At 39.7% G+C, this 25,451-nt stretch overlaps 1 protein-coding gene across 2 annotated transcripts in view; it reads left to right on the top strand.

The window, feature by feature from the left end:
• usp48 (ubiquitin specific peptidase 48) overlaps positions 1-25,451 on the top strand; it is a 47,469-nt gene that overhangs the window by 3,862 nt on the left and 18,156 nt on the right. The window contains exons 7-21 of one of the 2 annotated variants that reach the window (XR_008809863.1): positions 653-761; positions 3,163-3,296; positions 3,468-3,553; positions 3,788-3,967; positions 4,457-4,594; positions 5,430-5,579; positions 6,470-6,670; positions 9,042-9,153; positions 9,307-9,446; positions 10,268-10,330; positions 12,682-12,806; positions 19,711-19,833; positions 19,932-19,993; positions 20,191-20,301; positions 22,916-23,041. Coding sequence is in view for 1 of the 2 variants with exons in the window: in XM_056275135.1 (XP_056131110.1) it covers positions 653-761; positions 3,163-3,296; positions 3,468-3,553; positions 3,788-3,967; positions 4,457-4,594; positions 5,430-5,579; positions 6,470-6,670; positions 9,042-9,153; positions 9,307-9,446; positions 10,268-10,330; positions 12,682-12,806; positions 19,711-19,833; positions 19,932-19,993; positions 20,191-20,301; positions 22,911-23,041 (1,865 nt within the window). In the remaining variant the exon portion in view is untranslated. Of the gene's footprint in view, positions 1-652; positions 762-3,162; positions 3,297-3,467; positions 3,554-3,787; positions 3,968-4,456; positions 4,595-5,429; positions 5,580-6,469; positions 6,671-9,041; positions 9,154-9,306; positions 9,447-10,267; positions 10,331-12,681; positions 12,807-19,710; positions 19,834-19,931; positions 19,994-20,190; positions 20,302-22,910; positions 23,042-25,451 lie in introns of both variants that reach the window. The other variant, XM_056275135.1, reaches the window with a different exon arrangement.

Genomic DNA, 25,451 nt, shown 5'->3' with positions numbered 1-25,451 from the left:
TTTAATATACTATAAGGCAGTCTGCTTTTCACATGAAAATAAGCCAATTGTGTTGAAAGGCATCAAATACTTAAGTTATTGGACATAAAAGAAGTTACTGTCAGAGTGTGTCAAAGATAAGATTTGGTCATTTCAGCAGGTGCAATAAATTTACGTAAAGACATTGCTCACTATTTACAGAGGAGAATTTCTCTGGTTGCTCAGAGAGATGGTTTGATTTCCACTCATAGGGGTAATTTTTATAAAGTCAGGCTGTCAGGCTATCTGGCACTTTCATGTCATCCATAGCAGCAGTCAGAAGTGGAATTGTATTTCACAGCCATTCATTTCCAGTCTTTAAGATGAAACCTTCCAGTTGAATTAACTAGTCAAGCTTCACTTTTTTTTTTTTATAAGGTTTCGCTTTGTGATTGTAAAGGTTTATGTTTGAGCCCTGCTTTTCAGATTCCTACTTCTGGATTGTGATCAAAGTTAAGGCGAGATCCACAGACTTTATTTGGTTGACCGCTGTGATTTTATAATAAGAGGGGATAATAATGGCAGACTAATAATAGTGGAGGTATGTGGAAGAATGAAATTAAGCCAGGAAAAATACTAGTACTGTGGTTGCTGTGATTGAATCTCTATCTTGGTTTTGTTTTGCACTAACAAGGTGTAACCAGTGTGGTCGTGCGTCTCCACTGCCATCCCGATTTTATGAACTGGAGCTTAACATCCAGGGTCACAAGAACCTCACCGAATGTGTGACAGAGTTCCTCAAGGTAACATCTATGCTTTTGTCCCAGTCATTTCATTTTCATGAACATTAATAGCTAATATACAGGCTGTTCTAGTTGGTATTGATATTGTGTTTGCACATGTAAATATAATGTGTTTATCAAAATTGCAAACATTTATTTACTCAGTTACAATATATGCAAAACACTTTGTGTCAGTGACAATGGTGATACAGCAGTTTCCACAGCATAGTAAATACATACCCACACAGCAGCACTAGGACAATAGGATACCACATTCAGGTCAAGATGATATTAAAGGACAACGAATTGACAGAAGACTGTCAATCTTGTTTTGAGCAATTTATTGTAAGATTTTTTTGGGGGGGGGGGGTAAGGCTGCTTATTCTTTGAACAATTGCAAGTGGAACTGAGTTCTAAATATGAAATGCCTTTACTTTGCTTGCTGCGTGTTAGAAGTTAAGACTTTTATCCGAATTGAGTGTATGTTGTTCCCTAGTGGTTGTGCAAAGTTTAACATCACTTATTTCTGTTCATATTCATATTATGTATTTGATAAAAAGTACAATGTTATATAATATTAAGCACACAAGTGTTATAAACATAACATGGAACTATTATTTTCTTTACTCTTAACAGTTCCCAATGTCACACTAGGACTTGGTGACTGTACATATTAAATGTATTAAATTTCTAATAGCTGTGGTGTATCATTGTATTCCACAAGTTAAAGGTAATGGAGCCCACTGTTGTGTTCTTCTTGCATGCAGAAGATAGGTTGTATTGGATTAGATGCGGTTGTTTCTGTTAAGTCCAGTATTTCTGTCTATACATAGAAAATATAAACAACATTTCAAGCAATTCACTGAAGAACAAAGCTCAAAATAGTCCAGCTGCCAAATTTGTTGCGTAAGGAGTAGTCAAGTTGAAAGAAACAGTATGTTATCCCCCCCATCCACACTCTGTCACTTTCTAGTTTACCTAACAGAGACTTAAGACTTAATGTAACACAGTAACACTAGCATGAAAGGAAAAAGTGCTGCATTCCAAAAAAGTTGGTGTTCAGTAGGGATGGGTATCGTTAAGATTTTAACAGTATTACTACTCTTACCGATACTGCTTATCGATCCAGTACTTTAATGATACTCTTATTGGTTCTTTTTGTTGATTTTTAAGAGGGAAAAAAAGAAACAAATTAAGAACAGAATTAAAATTGCTTTATTTTTTCATGTCTGGACAGAGCATTACTTTTAATCATCAACCCATGTTTGTGTAATTTTGTTAACTCTGTGTGGGCTCTAGGCAGCTAGCATAACATACCTGAGGTGGATGGGGTGACGAGAGATGAACTACCAGCTAGACAGTTGAAAACTTAATTTTTCCACCTGTATTTGATGCACTTTCACTAGATGTGTTTCCATCCTTATATGCAAAAGACTTGTTGCACTTGTGGCAACGAGCATTGTCAGCATCGACTCTAGTATAACCAGACTTTTGACCGTTAAGGAGCAGGCTGTGTGTGTGTGTGTGTGTGTGTGTGTGTGTAATAGAGAGGCAGAGAGAGATAAAAAGGTGCCAGATAACATTTATGTAGCCTAAATAAATAGGTAATTGATTTTTTTTTCTCCAGTACTGATAGCAGAACTGTTAATGTCGTAGCTTATCAATACTACGGTATTAAATAATCAAGCACCGATGCCCATTTAATACCAGGTTTCAGTACCCGTCCCTAGTGTTCGAGTTCAAACATGTCAACTGAGAAAGAAATAGATCGGCTTTGGGGACGTTGCTTAGTAGTATAGTCAGTGCCCATACTGATTATCTGATGAGTTCTAATGCAGCAGTGTACACCATACAAGTCCATACATGCTCTCGTTTGAAAGGAGATGATAATAATAATAATAAATCAATCTTATATAGCGCTTTTCTAATACTCAGTCGCTTTATAATAAACGGGGTGAAACAAGACAACAGATAAACATAACACAAACATACAGGGGTGGATGGGAAGCAGGGGGGCTGTGAGAGGGAGAAGCGGCAGCCACACGTGATGCCAGCAGTACTCTCCCACTTAAACAGATACAAAAGGGCAAGAAAAACAAAAAACAACAGCACTATGGACTGGATTTTCTGTAGCCTATTCCTCTCCTGAGGTATCCACTAGGCAGTGGCACTATTTAACCCATAGCTGGGGGCTGGTTTGTGGCCATCAGGGAATAGCCACACACCGGTGGGCCTGCGTACCGCATGTTTAGGGGCCAGACCTCCCCCGAGTCCCTTGTAGTTCAGCCAGGGTTTAAGGTGTACCCAGTTACCGTGTGTCGCCAACACAGTGTGTATTGTTTGTGTGAGCGTTTCATACACCACACATGAACTAATCGCAGTGTATGTTGTTCTTTTTTCTTTTTTTGTGCCCACCTACCAGGAGGAGAAGCTGGATGGGGACAACCGTTACTTCTGTGAAAATTGTCAGAGCAAACAGAACGCTACACGGCGCATAAAGCTTCACAGCTTACCACCCACCCTCAACCTGCAGCTCATGCGCTTTGTCTTTGACAGGTCAGCCATGGCTCTGTAACCCATCTACTTACTTCTACTTACTCTGTACTCTCACATTCCTCACATCACTGGGCCACACCTTTTGTGAAAAAGTGCCATGTAGGACCTGGTGTAGAATATTAGATGTCAGAAGAGAGATTTTGTTGCTGTTTATTGTCATGTCCTTTCTAGGCAAACGGGCCACAAGAAAAAGCTCAACACCTTTATCAGTTTCCCAGAGCAACTGGACATGGGGCCTTTCCTAGAGGGAAAACAAGGTATCTTCAGAAGATGATGGCTTCATAGCACATTCGTACTGTCAACATGATTGCCTGTGTCACATTTCTTGCCGCAAGAATACTCAAATGATTGTACTAAATTGAGCTAGTTTCTCCATCTCTCATCATATAATCAGCAAAACAAACTTGTTCATGTCACAACATAGACATTTTTTTTAAATGTGTGTGTGTCTGTGTCTGTGTCTGTGTGTGTTTGGGCTAACTCCTTCCTAGACCAGAAGTGTGTTTATGAACTGAGCGCTGTGCTGATCCACCGGGGCGTCAGTGCCTACTCAGGACACTATATTGCCCATGTTAGGGATGCGCGCACCAGTGACTGGTATAAGTTCAATGATGAGGAGATTGAGAAAATGGAGGGCAAGAAGCTACAGCTTGGTGTAGAGGAGGACATTGGTGAGTGATGGGAGAGGGGATATTGCAAATTTGTTTGTAGCACATTGGCAGATTATTTCATCATTTTCAGGAAACTGAGATCATCAAGCTAACACCAAGCACCAAAGGATTGTCATTTTTGCAGTATTTTTTTTTTTGTCTTTGTCTGTTTGCAGTATTGTGAACAGTAATCTTGGCTATAGACTAACATGGCTTAGTTTATTTATACTACAAAGTGCCTATCAGAATACATTGTCTTGAAAGCCAACCAAAATCTTCAAACCCAGTCATTAAACTAAGGTCTTGAAAATTTTCAAAGTATGAAAGAGATATTAAGATGCAAAAGAGTGCTTAGGGACTTAGATAATAGTTTTTTAGGGACCTCGATAATAGCACTAAGGGATTTCTAAATTTCGAAGTCATATATAAACCACCCGTACTACAGTGTTTGAAACTATTTACAAAGTCTCCTCAAGCATGCCTGTGGTTTATGTCATGTTTCTTCCCTAGCTGAGACGGTGAAATCCCAGGCACGAAAGCCCAGGTGTAGTAAAGGTTACCACTGCTCTAGGAATGCCTACATGCTGGTGTATAAGGTCCAGGAGCAGGAGAACTCAGACCCCTCCATGACCAATGTTGAAGTTCCAGGTAAGGGCTCAGAGTTTAGACATCATCCATTGGACCTGTGGCATTTTAGCATGGTCCATTAACTTTTTTTTTCTACTAAATTTGTCACAACTCCATATTCCTTTTTTTATACCTTTTATGGATAAAGCATTTAAAGAGTATTAGTTGATTTTAATATTTAACCAAAAATATTTGCCAAGTCAGCCATGAAATGACCAGTCTTAAAGGTAACAAGGACACGTGTGGATGCGAAAAACCACTGTTAGAGTCCCAGCAAGTAAACTTGATTTATTCTTTATTAATTCAGTAGGCATGAGGCTTATAAGGTCATACTTCACTAAGAAATCGCAAGCAGCTCATAGTAAGAGGACAAATGGAGTGATCCATCTGTTGTGGGCTTGCAAGGGACTGAACACCAAGTTGTTCATTTTTACATTATACTTCAGATGTTTAATGATTTTTGTAATTTCTTTGTTTTCATTTTTAAGCCTCTCAAACCTCACTGTAAACATTTTAACTTTAGAGCTGTACTATCAATTTTTTACCTCCCCCCCCCCCCTCCCCAGAGATGGACTTCTAAAACTAATTGTGAGTATGTGACTGAGTGAGGGAGTTCCATTCCAGGACCAAGAATTGCTTTACACATAAAAAAGTTATGTTATTTGAAATATACTATGCTTGGCATTTATATTAATGTTTTATTTTAGCTTTATTGTATTTAGTTGTATTATTGCCACGTGCTACATTTTAGGAAGTTACAGGCCTCTACATTTTCCCGATATTCAGTCATAGTCAAAAATAAGACTGGTTAGGTGCATTCTCTATATCTTCCACTTGTCTCTGCCCTTTCTTCAAGACTTCTTGCAGAGGCTGGTGGACCGAGACAACCATAAGTTTGAGGAGTGGTGCAATGAGATGGCTGACATGAGGAAACAGAGTGTGGACAAGGGCAAGGCCAAGCATGAGGAGGTGAAGGAACTCTACGAGCTTTTACCTGCAGAAGTCGGTTGGTAAAAACACCTCTAACATCCCTAGCTCACTTGTAAATATTAAACAAAATGCAGATAATGTGATATTAATTTGAATATGTCACAAGAAAATGTGACATTACAGTAAAGGGGTGGCTGGAGTAATCTTATTGTTTGTTTTTTATCTCAAAGACTCCGCTGATCAGTTTTATTTCATTCTGGTTTCACACCTCAAGCCTTTTGCTCTTTATGGAAGATTTGTTTTTTCATTAGCGTTTACATGTAGGTTTATGTTATAAATATATGATGCATATGATTTATGACATATATCGAATCTCCAGGCAATTAATACAGGGAAAATAGTATACTAGACTGTTTACTACTGATATCGTTTAGGAAATAAATTAACCATCAAAAAAGTGTCCCATTTGTTATTATAATTAGGAACAGGAAATGTATAGTAGATAATGAATAACTTTGTCTCATAATACATGGAACTTGAAATATGATGTGTAGCCTGCATAATCTGTCTATTCAACTGCCCTATACTCATAATAAATTAAAAACACACATGCAAATGTAAATCCACGTGTTGTGCCAGGCATGTGAAAGCTGTAGAAAACTGAACACAACTCTACTAGCTAAAACTTCGTATTCGCTACTGCTGTTGAAACACAAAGAGTTGTTTTCTTGCTAGTGAGTGAAAAGTTGGTGTGTCACAATAGAAATTTTAAAAATATATCTAGAGTGACAGCCAAAGGTGTGAAAACCTTCATAAATGTGTTCTAGTTTTACATATGGATCTAGAATAATTTAGATGAGTATGTGTACACATAATGATGCTCAATGTGATAACGCAACTCCAGCAAAACCTTTATTTGCATCCACTTGAAATCCTCAGTATGCTTGATTTGTCCCCCCCCTATAGGTCAGCCATATGAGTTTGTACCTTTGGACTGGTTGAAGAAATGGCTGGATGACTCCACTGCCACTAAGGAAATTGACAACTCCCTCTTCCTGTGTTCTCATGGCAAACTGCATCCTGACAAAGTGGGGGAGGCCAAGAGGGTCTCCCTACCTGCTGCCCAGCATCTCTACCAGCGCTATGGTGGGGGGCCAAGACTGGACGGTAAGACACACCGAAGCTTTATTCCATCCTGGATATCATGGAAAGTTCATCTCTAGTAACACAGACCGATACTGTTTGAAACACATCTAAAATTATATATTTTTCATTGCCTAATTTTTTTAATGGTTGAAAGCATTGTGTTTTTTGGGTGGCATAACATTATAGCATGGAGTGATTACTAGTATAACCTTGTTGTTAGGGTTCCCACACACCCTGAAAAACCTGGAAATTGATAGAGTAATCTTTTTATTCATGTAAAACACCTGGAAAATTATAACATTGATAAATGTCCTGGAAATGTGATTAAGGTCATGGAAAATTGTTAAGTTATGTTATAAAACTGTATTCTTAATCACTGGGATTGCATATTTTTAAAATTTATTTTATCTGAGATTGCATATTTTAGTACAATCTTTTAACTGCTGAGATTGCACATCAGTGCTTGAAATTTGGTGGGTATGTCCAGCGACCAGCTCAAAGTTCATTCAGAGACTGTTGAGGCTTCCACTGATAGTTAATACTGAAAAATGTGACCTACCGTTAGCAGCGGCTGTCGTTCATCTATGCAAACATCATGGAAAATGTTCATGGAAAGTCCTGGATAACAATTTCTTAAAAAGAGTGGGAATCCTGATTGTTAGTTGTTTCTTTAAGTTATTGTATGCATTTGTCAAGAGTATGTATTGTGAATGAGTCAGTTAACATTCATCTGTAGTCGCATTTTTGCTTGTATTAAGTTTATTATGTATGTATGTATGTGTGTGTGGGGGGGGGGGGGTATACATATTACCCACACACACAATACACACGCTTTCTTTAACCCAGTGAGGATTTGTATCCAAATTCCTCAATTGCCCATCAGCAAATAAACATATGCAAACTTGTCCTTCACCTTAACCAGTATTTGTGTTCATCTCTAAACACACACTAATCCTCACAACTCTTTTCTTTCTTATCCACTTTCACTTCTTGTAACAGAGTTGTGGTGCGCTATTGTGCATTTAGATGTTATGCAGATCTTAGGCTTGCTTGAAACATTGATAAAGGGAGTGGCCCACTTTTTAACCATATTATTGATGCTGATAGCTCCCATTCAGTCATTCAGACCTGTAATGTCTGTGTGAAGTGACTTATTATAATGCTGTCTATGATGGGCCAAGAGATTTCTGATGGTATAACTGGATGTCCTATTCAGTATCCACTTGCGGTTTAGCACATCCATCATTTTACATGTACATAATTTAGTCTTCTGTGAACGTTCCCCCTGACCTTAGTCAAAGTTTATTCTGCGTATTTATTATGTATTCATCAAGAGCGTTGACCCTGCTCAGCTGATTATTATTCGTGAAACCTCAAGCGAACCACATTAAACATTTTCATTGTAAGTATACACATTAAAAGCTGTTTAAACAATCAGAGATGGTTGGTATGGTCAGGTGGACAAGGCGAATACAAAATGGCAGGCACTTTCACTGAGAGCCAAAAATAGAAGAAAAGTAGTAAATTTTGAAAATTAAGTAAACACTATAGACTTAAGCGCTTTATGAATGCAGAAGCGTGAGCTAGTAAGTGAGCCAGTAATGGGGTATCGATGTTTTTGATGCCCCCATATAATGTAGGCAAATCAGGGAGTTAATTTTAATGTGTGTTTTATCCCGGGGGGCAAAAGAGAAAGCAAAGATTTTCTCTGATAAAGTAAACTTAAAGTAAAATTAAACTTATCACAAGGGCGATGCAGTTCTACCGTTGGAGGCCATTACCTACATGTTTCCAGCTCAACAGTGTAATTGAAGGTCGTCTACTGCTTTAAAAATCAGTTAACACATAAATAAAAACCTTTTACGAGCTCATTTCAGCAAGCAATATCTGTATCATCTCTTTACATTGAGACAAAGCAATATTGGACATTTCTAGTGTAGCATTTCTGGATCAATAGCAGTGTGACTAAATGGGGCATAGCAGAAGACCGTGATATAAGCGATTCAGTTATGACAAGGAAATGACCACCAAAATAAAACTTGTTTCTGAATTCATCATTGGGTCTTTGACATACAAGATATATTTGCTGGTGTGAGAGTAATGAATCACTGTTATCGTGTGTGCACCAATGTCAGTTGCTGTCCTGATGTAGTATATCTGAGTAGTTAATAAATAATCACTGGTACCATATAAAATCTGTAAATATAAGTATTGTTAACCCCATCAGTAGGCTCTTATGTATTCACAGTGACGAAAGATATTTCAAAGTTCTCTGCCCTATTGAAGTACATGAAGATTGTGTGTGTGTGTGTGTGTGTGTGTGTGTGTGTGTGTGTGTGTGTGTGTGTGTGTGTGTGTGTGTGTGTGTGTGTGTGTGTGCGCGCGCATCTAGGCTCGTCGCTGTGCAAGATGTGTGTGGGCCAGCGTTGCAGGGTGTTACGGCTAAAGAACCAGCTCAATGAGGACTACAGGGAAGTCTCCAATCTGGTCAAACGCACACTCAGGTAAACACAACCATTGTAGTTGACAACCTGTGTGTGTGTGTGTGTGTGTGTGTGTGTGTGTGTGGGCCTCTTTCCATCTTTGGAATTGTATTTTTGTCAGTTCCTTCATTAAGCAATCTATGTTATGTGTTGATTATGTGACGTATGTGCCAGTGGTGAGGGCTACTGGGTGGGGAAGGCATCTCTACGCAGCTGGAGGCAACTGGCCCTGGAGCAGCTGGAGGAGGATGAACAAGAAACCAAGCACAGCAGTGGACAAACCAATGGACAGGGACTACACACCATGAATAAAGGTAGTTTTTTACCCTGTTTTTTTATATTGGTATTAATTTTTAGGTTGTCATTTTGCTTACAAATTAAACATTCTCACAATGGAATCTCGAATTTGCTGCCTAGCATTTTTATTTTAAAGATAAGTGCACAGCAAACTCATTTTGTTCTTTAGTGGAATATGTATCCAAAAACGTATGGCTTTTTGTATCAAAACCAGAACAATTGTTTTGTCTTGATGCATGCTCGATAATCCAGGTAAGAAAATCAAAGAAGTTTTTATCAGTTCATCTGGATACAACGTTTATTGACAAATAATGATTCATCACTCAACTAAGTGACATCTTCAATCAGCTTCTTCAGACTGAAGATGCCACTTAGTTGAGTGATGAAACATATCTGTCAATAAACATTGTATCCAGATGAACTGATTCAACCTTCTTTGACAGAGCAACTGCTGATTATAATTATGTATTTCAGCTGATATTGCTAAAATTAGTGAAACCCAGATGTAGTGGCATGAAGACTATGCAGCTGGGTTTGCTAACACCATCTGGCATCATCATGTCAGTTTCAAACCAAGTCTGTGAAAGTACTACAGGAAAGCAAATAACAGCACAGATATCAGTATGTCTCAAATGAATTTCAAATAAAACAAGGGATCCATTTATAACTGACATTGAGATAGTGACCGTTTGATAATGATGTGTTGAAATAACCTCACTGTATCCATACAGTGTTGATACTGACTGATTGATACTGCATGTGAAGTTTGCCTCTAATGTCTTTGCTCTGGTTAATGATGTTTTTGTTTTTTGTTGTTTTGTTTTTGCATACGGTCCAGAACATCCTGAAAGTAACGAGGAGGAGATGAAGACTTTTAATGAGGACATTGTTTGCAGTCATGGTACTATCACTCACTCACACACAAACACATTCACACACACACACACACACACACACACGCACACCCACCGTATTTCCCAGACTACAAGTCGCACCGGAGTATAAGTCACACTCAGCAAAACATGTGTTGTTGTGAGGAAAAAAACAAAAACATATTCGGTTCGGTGTATAAGTCGCATTTATATGGTGGTGCAGTAGAGCCTTGCACCGTCCAATTAGAGGGACAGCTCAGGTTGGACGGTTTGGAGACAAAGCAAGAGGCAAGATTGAGATGGCTTGGACATGTGTGGAGGAGAGATGTTGGGTATATTGGGAGAAGGATGCCGAATATGGAGCTGCCAGGGAAGAGGAAAAGAGGAAGGCCAAAGAGGAGGTTTGTGTGGCAGGTTTTGAGGATGGTGTGACAGAGGAAGATGCAGAGCACAGGAAGAGATGGAAACGGGAACGGGAGTAGCCGAAAGTAGTACGAGTAGTAGTAGTAGTAGAAAGTAGAGCCTTGCACTGGGCTCTTCTTAATCCCAGTCCCACTGCATTTCTGACCATTACCTCCCGCTCCCACAAACATTCTGTCCATTCATGCCCGCACAATAGAGTTCCATTGATTTTGTGTCTTCTCTCGTCCTGCAGGGAAAACACGTTATTTTATTGTGTAGTATTAATAAAGAGACGCATACCTGTCGGTATTAACATAGTGAAATTACCTTCTAGTGCATAATTGCGTTCATACTAGTGCAATAATTAGTTATTCTAGTGCAATAAGTATACCTGTTCTAGAAAATGACATTGTATTTATTTGTTTTACTTATTATTTTAGAATGTATCGTTGGCTATGGCTGTTTGTTTTGCTGAGGTTTTTTTTTGTTTCATCTCCCTGTGTCTTTGAACGCACTGATCAGCGTTGTATTCTGTACAATGACAGTAAAGGCTGTCTATTCTATGTCAATAAAGCCTTCCTCCCAGCGACGAAGTCATACAGCCGAATGTCTACAGCAAAGTGCGACACATTTCTCGGTTGTATCTTGTTCAATATGTGCAGGAAGAAGTGCTTTATCTTTGAAGGAGCGCTTACTTTGACCATGGAGAACGGAGCAGGTATGTCATCTCAACCCAGAGGTGCCAGATTTGTGCCCGTTTAGATCAATACTTTTGCACATTTGTCGCAACTAACAAAGTCCAGTTCCTTTCCATATTTGTTAGTAACAACTGAGAAAATTTTCCAAGCGTCAGATTTGCCTCGTTTTTCTTTTGTATTGTAATGACCTGCTTTGATCTTCTTTTAAACTTCGTTTGTTGATTCCATCCTTCTGGTTAGCGCTAGGTAAATCCTGGGACCCACAGTTTTTTTTTTTTGATTGCCCACTCCCACCCGCAGCAAAGTTAAAACTAGTGCTGCACGATTAATCTAATCGCAATCACGATGTCAGCCTGTGCAATTATATAACCGCAAAAGGCTGCGATTTAATTAAATCATTAAATGTGCGTGTGTGAATGTCTTTTTGTGTGCAGTCTGCATATCTATGCCCATAATTAAGAGATGACCAATCAGTCTCTGTTGAGGCAGTGAAGCATGTGCAGTCTACAGTCACATGACTACCCGGTGTGCTGTGTGCAGACCAGAAAGAAGGAAAAAATCGATACTGATGACTACGAGCAGGTTAACGCTGATGAACTGGTGGCAAAGAAAACAAAAACGCAATGTCTGTTGTATGGCGATATTTGGGATTCAAGCTCAGTGATATTGAGCAGAAAGAGGTACTGTATAAAACATGCAAAATGAAAGTCGCTGCATGTCGCAGCAGCACAACAAATTTGTATTATTTGTGTATATGTCCACAGGATGTTGCAATGAAACCGTCGATGTAGAAAAAAGCTCAACAATTCAGGAGCAAAGATATGAGTGCATTGAGCACGAAACAAGCTTGTTCTGCCATTTAACAACTTTGAGCTATAAAAATAAATTATTTGTATATGTATAAATTCGTTTGTTATATCGCAATCGCAAATTGCGATATTGTCCACAATAATCGCAATATGGCTTTTTCCACCAAATCCTGCAGCACTAGTTAAAACTACCTGCCTGCTCCCAGGAGATTTGTGTTCCCAATGCAGTCCTGTTGTACAGTATTTTCATTTGAGTCACAAGATTAAACGTAGTTGAAATGTAGTGTATTCGTCTGAGCAAATTACACTAAATTTCTTTGGAATATAAATTGCAGGACCAAACAGACGAGGTAAAAAAAACGTGATCTTATAGTAAGGAAAGTAAGGTACCCATGTTAATCTCTACACTTTGAAATGGCTCAGTTACTGTGGAATGTGTTTGTTCTAACATTGTACACATGTGTGTTCCAGGGGGCCTGAGTATCCTGGAGACTGAAAGGAGACTAGTGTCATCAGAGGTGTGGACCAAACTTAGGGCCTACTTCCCCAAAGCCCCAGTGTTCACCCAACAACACGAATCCTGTCGTCAGTGCCTGGTGAGTGGACACCAATGTACTAACTCAGGAAGGCTGACTTCTCTCAGGGAGGCAATTTGAGAATGGTGTCAGCCTAAATATTGTAGAAGTGGACTTACAACTGATGTCGAATTCCTTTACCGTTTAGGATAATCTAACCTCTCTCAACAAGTGCTGTCTACTGCCCCTTTTCCACTACATGGTACCAGCTCAACTCGACTCGACTTTTTCTTTTTCCATTATTGGAAAGTACCAACATTTTGATAACTGTTACCACTTTTCTGATACCACCTTTGTCAAGGTTCCAAAAAAACTGGAGCGTGTACCAAAATCAATGCAGACCAGCTACACTGAGGGGTACTGTTACGGTAATGGAAAACGACACTCGTCAAGTCGAGCCGGTACCATGTAATGGAAAAGGGGCATAGGTGTCCCCCAGCAAGACACAAATCTACAGAATACATTGAAAGACTGTGGTTTTGATGGGTAACACCTGCGTATAAATTTGTGGAACTGCACAAACCTGAAGCACTGCTTTGCTGGAAAAAAAAGTGTATACGTATAGCCCCGTAAACCCCACAGAAACTTTGCTCATACCAACATAGCCTTCATCATCTTACAATCCCTTAGTCTCCTATTTCTCATGGCTGCTTCATTGCATGCTTAAAGCGTATCAATATAAGGAAAGGACTATTAAAACTATCAACATTATCTCTTGATGCATGCTCAATAATCCAGGTAAGAAAATCAAAGGTTGAATCAGTTTGTCTGGATACAACATTTATTGACAGATATGTTTCATCACTCAACTAAGTGACATCTTCAGTCTAAACTGACTGCAGGCATCCCCACTCTTATAAACAATACAGGTTCATTCATTCATTCATTCATTATCCAAACCGCTTATCCCGCTCTCAGGGTTGCAGGGATGCTGGAGCCTATCCCAGCAGTCATTGGGCAGCAGGCTGGAGACATTGATGATCAGCTAACAGCATGGATTAGAGAACATGAAAAAAAAAGGAATGAAAGACATTCGAATATTCCGAACACAAATCACAGGATATGGAAAAGGATATCGACCCAGAAAATAATTTCTGAAACAACATCAACAATAACTGTCTATGCTACACCGATGATCAGTTTAACATGATGGTCAACTCAGATCATAAAATTTCAATTTTGCACATTAACAGTAGAAACCTATTCTGAAACATGGATTAGCCCTGAGAAAGGTGTTGATTTTGAGTTATCTGAATTGTCTTATAAGTCTTATGAGTAAGACGAATTGTCTTATAAGAACAGGAGGAACAAAAATGGAGGGGGGGTGCTCTGTATGTGAGCAACAGCCTCAATTAGAAGGTGGTAGAAGTTATGTCAACAGCTGTTGATGATGTGCTGGAATGTATCACAATTGAAATCTGTATGGAAAAAAAAAAGAAAAATGTAATCATAAGTTGTACATACAGATGACCAGGATCAAATATTGATATATTTTAAGGACTGGATAGAAGAAACGTATTCAAAATCAACACAAAAGAATATGTTCATATGTGGGGATTTCAATATAGACCTGTTAAATCCAAATAAGCACAATAAGACAGAAGAATTCATTAACACAATGTATAGTTTGGGTTTATATCCTAAAATCACTAGACCTAGCAGACTCGCACCACACTGCCACCTAATAGACAATATATTCACAAACATTATACAAGGCCACACTGAGAGCAGGCTTTTAATAAATGACATCAGTGACCATCTACCAGTTTTTACAGTCTATGACTGTAATTTTAGGAAGAACAAATTTCCCAACGACGTTAAATATGTAAGAGTAAGAACAGAGGACTCCATGAATGCTTTCAAAATGAATTGCTAACACATAACTGGAATATAGTGTACAAAGAAAACAAACACGGAAAACTTAGAATTCGTTCCTAAACATATTTCAGGCCTTATTTGATAAAAATTGCCGAATAGAACAATTCAACAGTAAACGGAAATGTAAAGATAGTCCATGGATCACAAAGGGACTATGTGACGCTTGTCATAAAAAATAAGCTCTATAAAGAATTCATAAAGCGCAGAACCATTGCAGAAATAAAATACAAAAATATAAAAACAAGCTAACTAACATTATGAGGATATGCAAGAAGGAGTACTATGATAAAGAGTTAGGGACCAATAAAAACAACACGAAAGGTATATGGAATGTGCTGAATGGTATTATTAGAAATGGATCTAGAAGCCCAAGCTGCCCTCAATATTTTACAGATAATGATAAGACTATAAATAACGTGGAAGACGTGGTCAGTGGCTTCAACAGATTCTTTGTAAATGTGGATCCAAAACTAGCAGAAAATGACACACAAACAATCATAGAGGGGAATGATAGTGAATATGGGGACAGAAATCCAAGTTCCATTTTTCTTAGTGCAGTAGAAGAGAAGGAAATCGTGGCGAATGTAAACAAATGCGAGAACAAAAAAAATCTACTGACTGGAATGATATTGATATGACAATAGCTAAAAGTAATCGAATGTGTTGCAAAACCACTAACCCACATCTATAACATGTCCTTTCAATCTAGCAAAGTTCCGAGCAAAATGAAAATCGCAAAAATCATACCCTTATATAAAACCAGAGATAGACACCAATTTACTAACTACAGACTGATTTCATTATTGTCACAATTCTCCAAAATATTGGAAAAACTATTTGCTGCTAGACTAGAAAAATTCCTTGAGAAGCACAATCTGCTGACTGATAGCCAGTATGGGTTTCGAACAAACAGATCCACATCTGTGGCGTTCATTGAATTAATTGAAGAAATAAGTAACTGCATAAACTAAAAAAAGTTTGCTGTGGGAATATTTATAGATCTAAAAAAAAGCTTTTGACACCATTGATCGCAATAGATTAATAGACAAATTGGAAAGGTATGGTATCAGAGGGGTAGTTCAGAATTGGCTAAGAAGCTATTTAAGTAACAGGCAGCAGTTTGTAATGATAGGTGAACATAAATCGTCATGCGTGGATGTTACTTGTGGTGTACCCCAGGGGTCAGTTTTAGGTCCAAAACTGTTCATTCTGTACTTAAATGATTCAAGCAAGCTATCAAAAATATTAAAAATGTGTTTTGTTTGCTGATGACACAAATATATTTTATTCTGGTGAGAATTTACAGCAGCTTTTGGAGGTGACCACAATAGAAATGGAAAAATTAAAACGGTGGTTTGACAAAAGCAAGTTATCCTTAAATCTGGACAAAACAAAGTTTACGTTGTTTGGAAATCCCTTAATAAATACCAGAGTATAAGTAGTGATAGACAATATCCAACTAGAAGGATTATATGAAAACAGATTTCTAGGCGTGATACTAAACCACAAAATCTGCTGGAAACCTCACATAACATAATGTGCGCGCAAAGCTGGCAAGGAGCATTGCCGTCATGGGAAAAGCAAGCCACATTCTGGATCATAAATCATTGCACACTCCGTATTGTTAATTTATTTTACCATATCTGATCTACTGTGTGGTGGTATGGGGTAACACCTACAAAACCAACCTACAACCATTATGTATACTACAAAAAAGAGCCATAACGATACTTAATAATGTAGGATATTGTGAACACACCAACAAGCTAAACGCCTTGAAGTTCAAGGATTTAGTAGAATTTAACACAGCACAAATAATGTTAAAGGAAAGAAACAATCTGCTACCGAGTAATATACAAAAATATTCTGAGATAGAGAAAGGGAATATAATTTGAGAGGGAAATTAAACTTGAAGAAATTATGTGTTTGAACAAATTTGAAGAGCATGGGCATTTCAATCTGTGGAGTAAAATTGTGGAACAGTTTGAGCATGGAACTCAAAGTACAAACATTACGCAGTTCAAGAAGTACAAAGGACTGATTTTCAAGAGATATAGGGATGATGAAGAGTTGTGTTAACCATTAAAGTTTTACTTATCTCCAAACATTCCTAATTAGATGTTGTTGGGTTTTTTTTTTTTTCATTTTCCTTCATATGACACCGAGTGATATCTGGGATATATATTTTTTCTTTTCCTTTTTGTAATTTATAGCAGCTGAATTGTCTTAAGAGTAGCTGATAAGGGGTAGGAAAAAATAAGTGTACACTTCCTCCCTGTGCTGTCAAGACCACCTAAACCGAGACCAAGTCATGACCAAGACCAGAGTGTATCGAGACCGAGACAAGACCAAGACTTTGAGGGGTTGGGACCAAGTCAAGACCAAGGCAGGGTGAGACTGAGTCACGACCAAGACTATGAGGGGTTGAGACCAAGTTAAGACCAAGACAGAACGAGACCGAGTCAAGACCAGGACCAGACCAGTGCAACTCCCACACTGCATGACACACTTTCGATAAAATGTGGAACATGCAAACCATAGGCACTCCTCAAATTGATCTGAAAGATCCACATTCCCATAAAAACACCCACAGAAATGAAGATTCCTCTTCATTTACCTCTTTTATTGCCATATATATGTGTGTGTATGTAAATGTGTACCATGAGAAATGTCTTGATAAAATAATCGTAAGGCATTGCAAAGGCGAATTTTATGTGTGGGAATTTTCCTTTGTTTTCTATGAACAAGCAAATGCAAACAAACACTAAGGAGCTGCAACTTAACCATCTTCAACACTCCCTTTCCATGTTTTCTCTTCTAAACAATAGAGTAATTTTTTTTTTGAACCAACAGCAAGCCTTTTTATAAATGTGTGCAATTTGCTAACCACATGCCAAACATTCAACATTTAAAACATTCAACAAAACATTCAACGTTTCAAACCTGAACAAACTGCAGTGGCAAAACTCTTCATAAGTCCAAGCTCACCACCAAGGATAAGCACATGAAGGGGTAGTTGCTAAACACCACAAAAACATGGCCTCAAACATTACATCAATGGGAAATGAGTTTAATGTAGAGTTTAGTTGCGTTTTAGAAACATGAGAGATTGCAACATTCTGTGACCTAAACGTGCCTAATAGGGTCTCATTATAAAGCCCCCTCTACTAAAAACCCTCTCCACTGGTGCCGAGGAGACAGGGACTGACAGCACCTTCAATGCCAAATTGTGGAGTTGTGGGAATCTGACATGGTTTTTGGCCCAGAAGACAAGTGCATTGTCAGTGTCAGAGTCACAGATGGCATCAAAGTATTTGCTAATCTGTGTTACAATACTTGAATCCTGGGCTGAGCGGCGCTGCTTGTGAGCCTTGTAGCAGGACAGAAGGCGCGGTTATTTGACTGGTGGCGAATCACTAGGTGGATCCCATTCATGGCCCCTGAGTCAGTTGCGTCTCCTTCACTGTCCATCATGTTCTCCACCTCTGAGATCTAAGTGTCTGAAAAACACAAACAAATACACAAACACAATGATTGGGTTAGATTTAAAGGGATATGGTGTCGGCACATATCAGAGTTAAATTTAATATTTTAGGAACTTTATAAGACAAATTTAAAAAAAATTTGACTGATTTTTAGACAAGTCATCTTTTTCTTATTCAAATGAGCATTGCGTTTTAAGTACTGGATATTTGGCCCAGTGCAGAGGTTAGTTTTAGGCAAGAATGTGGGTTAGGTAGGAATATGGCAAGTTAGTAATGAGATGATTCTATGAACTGTTATTTCTTTAGGTTAGACAACAAGGTCCTACTGTAATAAATCTAATCATTGGCCTACTTTTTTAAAAGTAATTGGGGAAGGCAAGTACAAGAATTTTCTTGGATTTCTCTCTACAGGTGAGTATGACAGGCAAGTATAAAGTGAGTTTGGTTTATCTACAATAGGCACGTTCCCATCAGGTTAAATATAAAGACAGTATCAGGTTCAGTAGACCAAGAGTTTTACAACATTTTATTACAAAAATAAACAGATGAAATTAAAACCCCATGAATTCAACTTTAAGACTTTTTAAGGCCTACTATTTATAAAATTTAAGACATTTTAAGATTTGTAATGACAAGACTTATTTTTTCACCAGATAAAAATGTATACTAACCTATCAGTGTCTTCTTCAGTTCATCTCTGAACTTCTCTGAAGTTCTTCACTGATGTTGCATTTCCCCCATTGGTAACATCTAGAGCCACCCAGCGAGTGTCAGAAAAGCTGAGACGTGTATTTTCCAAACACCAAGTCTCAGTTGCTTTCAAACCCCAAAACACACTCCGCCAGAAGCTGGTCCACTCCAAGGATTGGGTCCCCTGGCACAAACAGAGCAATATAGTGTACGCGGTTAAGTACCAGGAAGATTTTAGTGACTTATACATTAGGGAAATGAAACAGATGCTGGCCAAGAGGATGGCACAACACAGGAGAGCTAACATGTCAGGCCAGGACTTCACAGTCTACACCCATCTACAGGCCAGTGGCCACTCTTTCAAGGATGAGGATGTGCACATCCTTGATAGGGAGGAACACTGGTTTGAATGGGGAGTCAAAGAGGCCATCTATGCTAAGAGGGCATGACCATCCCGGAACCGGGGGGGCAAGACTACATCTGTCGCCATCTTACAGTGCTGTGATTACAAACATTCTCAAATCCTCTGTGAATAGTACACATGGCCATTTGAAACTCTAGTGAATGGTCACACCCATATTTGCATATCAAACTGGTCGTTGTGCAACTGTATTGTTTATAAGGCTGTGAATACCTGCAGTTAGTTTAGACTGAAGATGTCAGTTGAATGATGAAACATATCTGTCAATAAACGTTGTATCCAGATGAACTGATTCAAACTTCTTTGAATATCGACATTATCATTGTGGGATTCTGTTACCTCCTGTTTACTGCCCATTATTTCAAAATGGACTTAAGTATTGACTATACTTTTTGCATGACACTGTGTAATCTGTTTTCATCTGCAACCACTTTCCCCGTTCCTGGCCCAGATGTTGGAACAGGAAGAAAAGGACAACGAGGCGGTCAGTAAGATGATGGCTTTGGACCAGAAGAACCAGCTGCTCAACCTCTTCCAGGAGAAGAACAGGCCCACACTCACCAGCTGGCCTCAGGTACCACTCAGTAAAGAGACTCAAACCCCTAGCCATCCAAATCTTCTGATGTCTCTGATGTCTAGGAAACTGTTTAACCCCGTTCTATGTTTTTCCAGAGCACAGATGTACTTCACATTGTCCCTTTATTCTTTGTGGATGAGTGGAGGAAATTCATAAGGTATTATTTATTTTATTTTATTATTTTTTTGACTGAATTCAACATTTGGAAAAGGAGAACTCAAAGTCACGGGGGGGGGGGGGGGCGAGTTTTTCAAGACAATCTATTCTAATATCCTTTGGTGGCAAACGTTTCATGCTGGGTTAAGGAATGGGGCATTTCTCTCACAAGCACACATCTGTCCTTGCATTTTCTAGGAGGCCTACGAAATCGTCTCCGGTGTCAAGTGTGGGCAATAGCCTGCTGCTTTGTCCTCATGGAGGCTTCATGTTCACTTATGACTCCCTGGTCAATGGAGATGCCCAACAGTGAGTGTTCCTATTCATGCCACCCGGCATTTAGCCCAGTTACTGTCAGTACTGCAGGAATACACATAGCTCACCACTGCTCTGCCTCCATTAAGTGATTGAGTCATTAAATAACGGAAGCTGGTTAAACGGTCTAAGTTTGTATTCACTTGTTTTCTTTATTTATTATCATTTCTTTACTTATTATATATATCATCCTTATATGTTCAGGGTCTTTCTTATGTGCTATAATATTGACCGATGCACCTCACAGGTTTATTTAATTTTAGTGATAGGAAGCCAGAACAGGCATGACAAAGAATATTCTTTGTGCTCTTTATATATAAGTTGAGGAAATCTATAGCTTATCACATGAGAGAAGTTCAACAGAGGTAGGTAGGCCCATCACTAATCTATTGATTATCCTTACAATTAATTGAGTTGATCAGTGATGAAAAAATACTTTAAAGTGTCTTATTCAAGAGCAACAGTGTATAAGATTCACTCCGCCCTACAGTTTATATTCTGTTGCTCACCATCATGAAATATCTCTCTCTTCAAGGTATGCTTTTTCTTTTTTGGTCTATGATCTTAAATGTTGTCCATGTTTTATTACATATTTTAAATGTAATGTGACCTTGAGCAAACAGAAAAGCACCAGTAAAATTATAAATTTATAGACAGGATGCTTTCTGTTGATGTGTTGCAGCATGGACAATGTGCTGTTGTGCTAAATAAGTTCAATTTCACAATGCTTGCAGACCACAGCATTTTCTTTAATTTTTTTGCTCCTGCTACGTCATCTGCATGCAACAGGAATGATCATCTGAGTGCTTCATCCTATGTGGTTGTTCTGCAGGCCCAGGGATGTTTAGCCAACCATAAAAAGATGAAGCAAAACTTTCAGGCAGTAAATTGTAATCGAGGATTTTTAATAATCAAGTTAATCAAACTACTCAATTACTCATAACGGCTCTACCGTGAAGCCCTAAAGAGTGAAAATGATGATATTCACACCTGGTGTAATGTATGTCATTGTAATAATGACTGCAATGCAGGATGAAATTCTTAGATGAATAATGTTATTATGGGCGTCCAGGTGGCGTGGCGGTCTATTCCGTTGCCTACCAACATGGGGATGTATGGTTCGAATCCCCATGTTACCACCGGCTTGGTCGGGAGTCCCTACAGGCACAATTGGCTGTGTCTGGGGGTGGGAAGCTGGATGTGGATATGTGTCCTGGTTGCTGCAATCCCACCTCTTCTGGTCAGTCGGGGCACCAGTTCAGGGGGAGGACGGGGAACTGGGGGGAATAGCGTGATCCTCCCACGCGCTATGTTCCCTGTTGAAAATTCTCACTGTCAGGTGAAAAGAAGTGGTTGGTGACTCAACATGTATTGGAGGCAGCATGTGGTAGTCTTCAGCCCTTCCTGGCTCAGCAGAGGGGGTGGAGCAGAGATCGGGACGGCTCAGAAGAGTGGGGTAATTTGCCGGATACAACTGGGGAGAAATTGGGGGAAATATATATATCAGTGGTGGGACTTGATTAAAAAATTAATCGAATTAATTATGGGCTTTGTAATTAATTAATCGTAATTAATCGCATTTTAATCGCATATCGATATTTGACACCAGAAGCAACATTTTTCAATTCAAACCGGTCTTGGTAGATGACTAAATCAATGAATAGACACAGACATAAGTTTAAACAACAAAATCCTGTTTATTTTGTTCAAAACAAGTTTATTTTGTAAACACAGTACTTTTTGTAACCCCTGATCTTCTACCTCTGAAAGTGGTCTACAGTCCACACCAATCCATTTCGCCAGTGAGTTTGTTAATTTATCAGACGTGGACTTACTCATCTTGGCTTTGAAACCCATCATCTGGTGGAGAGTCGGTTGGCGACTGCTTGGTTGTAATATATAGGAGCACTAGCGTTAGCGTTAGCTCCGGTGTTCGTACTAGCTGCAACGTGTTTCGCATTTAGGTGGTACCGGAGGCTTGAATAACTGCGGTGGAATGCCAACTCTTTGTTGCAGAGTCTGCACACAACAGTGCTCTTATCTAGGCTTCCATCCGACCGTTTTTTAAACGTAAATTTCCCATCCACAGAGCTAAGCAACGCGGTGTCATCCTTTTCGTCTATCACATCTGTTGTTAGCATACTAACTTGTTAGCCTAACCTACTCCGCCTTCCGCTTGACTGACGTCACTCGGTGCATCGGTATAATCCGTATGCCAGAAACGAGTGCACTGAGAAGCATTCCGTGTTGACTGGAGTGTAAAAATGCGATAAAATGCGTTAATTTTTTTTAACGCCGTTATTTTTCCTATAATTAATTATCGAATTAACGCGTTAAAGTCCCAACCCTAATATATATATATAATAGTACTGTTATTTCAATTATTTCAAGGGATGATTAGGTGACAGGAAGCCTGCTCCATTAATCCATCATAGGCACCAGCAGAATACGGAGAAAAAGGGGGTGCAAGTAATTGAAAACTAAGTCAAGACTTGATATTTATCAATAACTCAGAACTTTATTAATTTTTTTTTTGAGTGACCATTGACATTTATCTTTGGGGAAACACTGTAGTCTCATGTGGAGATGTTTTTCCTGCACAGTATAGCTCTGCTCTGGCCCAGCGAATGGGAGGTGATTAGTAAACTCTTCATTGTGGATCAGCCAATCTCCATCCACCGCTCGAGTCAGACCATGCCCAGTGGCTCCACAACACAGTACAGCACTCAGCCTGGTAAGAATCTGAACATTGGGGTCGGGGTTTTCACCAGAATTTTCTGGTTTTTTACTCTTTTGTCATCCATTCCAATATCTTGTCATTTGCTTACTATTGTAACTCCCTGTACACCTGTCAAAGTCGGTGAACATACAGCGGTCATCCAAAACATTAAAACCACTGACAGGTAAGTGAATAACATTGTGTATCTCATTACAATGGCACCTGTAAATGGGTGGAATATATGAGGCAGCAAGTGAAGTCAGTTCTTGAAGTTGATGTGTTGGAAGCAGGAAAAATGGGAAAGCGTAAAGATCTGAGTGACTCTAACAAAGGCCAAATAATGATGGCTAGACAACTGGGTCAGGGCATATCCAAAATTGCAGGTCTTGTGGGGTGTTCCCATATGTAGTGGTCAGTACCTACCAAAAGAAGTCCAAGGACGGCAAACCAGGAACAGGGCCATGGGCGTCCAAGACTCACTGATGCGCGAGGGGAGTGAAGGCTAGCCCATCTGGTCCAATCCCACAGAAGAGCTACTGTAGTGCAAATTTTAGAAAAAGTTAATGCTGGCTATGATAGACAGGTGTCAGAACACACAGTGCATCACAGCTTGCTGCGTATGGGGCTGAATAGCTGCAGACCAGTCAGACTGTCCATGATGACCCCTGTCCACCACCGAAAGCACCTACAGTGGGCACATGAGCATTAGAACTGGACCATGGAGCAATGTAAGAAGGTGGCCTTGTCTGATGAATCACATTTTCTTTTACATGTAGACAGCCAGGTGCGTGTGCGTCTTTTACCTGGGTAAAAGATGGCACCAGGATACAATATGGGAAGAAGGCAAGCCGGTGGAAGCAATGATGCGCTGGGCAAAGTTCTGCTGGGAAAACTTGGGTCCTGGCATTCATGTGGATATTACTTTGACATGTACCACCTACCTAAACATTGTTGCAGACCAAGTACACCCCTTCATGGCAACGATATTCCCTGATGGCTGTGGCCTCTTTCAGCAGGATAATGCACCCTGCCACACAGCAAAGTTTGTTCAGGAATGGTTTGAGGAACATGACTAAGAGTTCAAGGTGTTGCCTTGGCCTCCAAATTCCCAAGATCCCAATCCGAACAAGCATCTGGGATGTGCTGGAATAACAAGTCCGAGCCATGGAGGCTCCACTTTGCAAATTACAGGACTAAAAAGGATCTGCTACTAACGTCTTGGTGCCAGTTACCAGAGGACACCTTCAGAGGTCTTGTGGAGTCCATGCCTCGATGGGTCAGAGCTGTTTTGATGGCATGAGGGGGGACCTACACAATATTAGGCAGGTGGTTTTAATATTTTGGCGGATCAGTGTATATCCAGCGTACAGCTTTCTTAACAAATAGACTACTACTACTATTACTTTTGGCTGCTTCCATTAGGGGTATTACAGCGGATCATCCGTTTCCATTTCTTCCTGTCTTCTGCGTCTTCCTCTGTCACACCAGCCACCTGTATGTCCTCCCTCACCACATCCATAAACCTCCTCTTTGGCCTTCCTCTTTTCCTCTTTCCTGGCAACTCCATATTCAGCATCCTTCTCCCAATATACCCAGCATCTCTCCTCCACACATGTCCAAGCCATCTCAATCTTGCCTCTTTTGCTTTGTCTCCAAACCGTCCAATTTGAGCGGTCCCTCTAATATAATCATTCCTAATCCTGTCCTTCTTCGTCACTCCCAGTGAAAATCTTAACATCTTCAACTCTGCCACCTCCAGCTCTACCTCCTGTCTTTTCGTCAGTGCAACTGTCTCCAAACCATATAACATAGCTGGTCTCACAACCATCCTGTAAACCTTCCCTTTAACTCTTGCTGGTACGCTTCTGTCGCAAATCACTCCTGACGCTCTTCTCCACCCACTCCATCCTGCCTGCACTCTCTTCTTCACTTCTCTACTGCACTCCCCGTTACTTTGGACAGTTGACCCCAAGTTTTTAAACTCATATGCCTTTGTCACCTCCACTCCTTGCATCCTGACCATTCCACTGTCCTCCCTCTCATTCACGCATAGGTATTCCGTCTTGCTCCTACTGACTTTCAGTCCTCTTCTCTCCAGTGCATACCTCCACCTCTCCAGGCTCTCCTCAACCTGCACCCTACTCTCGCTACAGATCACAATGTCATCTGCAAACATCATCGTCCATGGAGACTCCTGCCTGATCTTGTCCGTCAACCTGTCCATCACCGTTGCAAACAAGAAAGGGCTCAGAGCCGATCCTTGATGTAATCCCACCTCCACCTTGAACCCATCTGTCATTCCAACCGCACACCTCACCATTGTCACACTTCCCTCATACATATCCTGCACCACTCCTACATACTTCTCTGCAACTCCCGACTTCCTCATACAATACCACACCTCCTCTCTCGGCACCCTGTCGTA

The sequence above is a fragment of the Lampris incognitus genome, chromosome 2 (genome assembly GCF_029633865.1).
Source record: "Lampris incognitus isolate fLamInc1 chromosome 2, fLamInc1.hap2, whole genome shotgun sequence".
Classification (NCBI taxonomy): domain Eukaryota; kingdom Metazoa; phylum Chordata; class Actinopteri; order Lampriformes; family Lampridae; genus Lampris; species Lampris incognitus.
The sequence above is the reverse complement of the archived record's forward strand: the minus strand, read 5'-3'. Positions and strand labels throughout refer to the sequence as shown.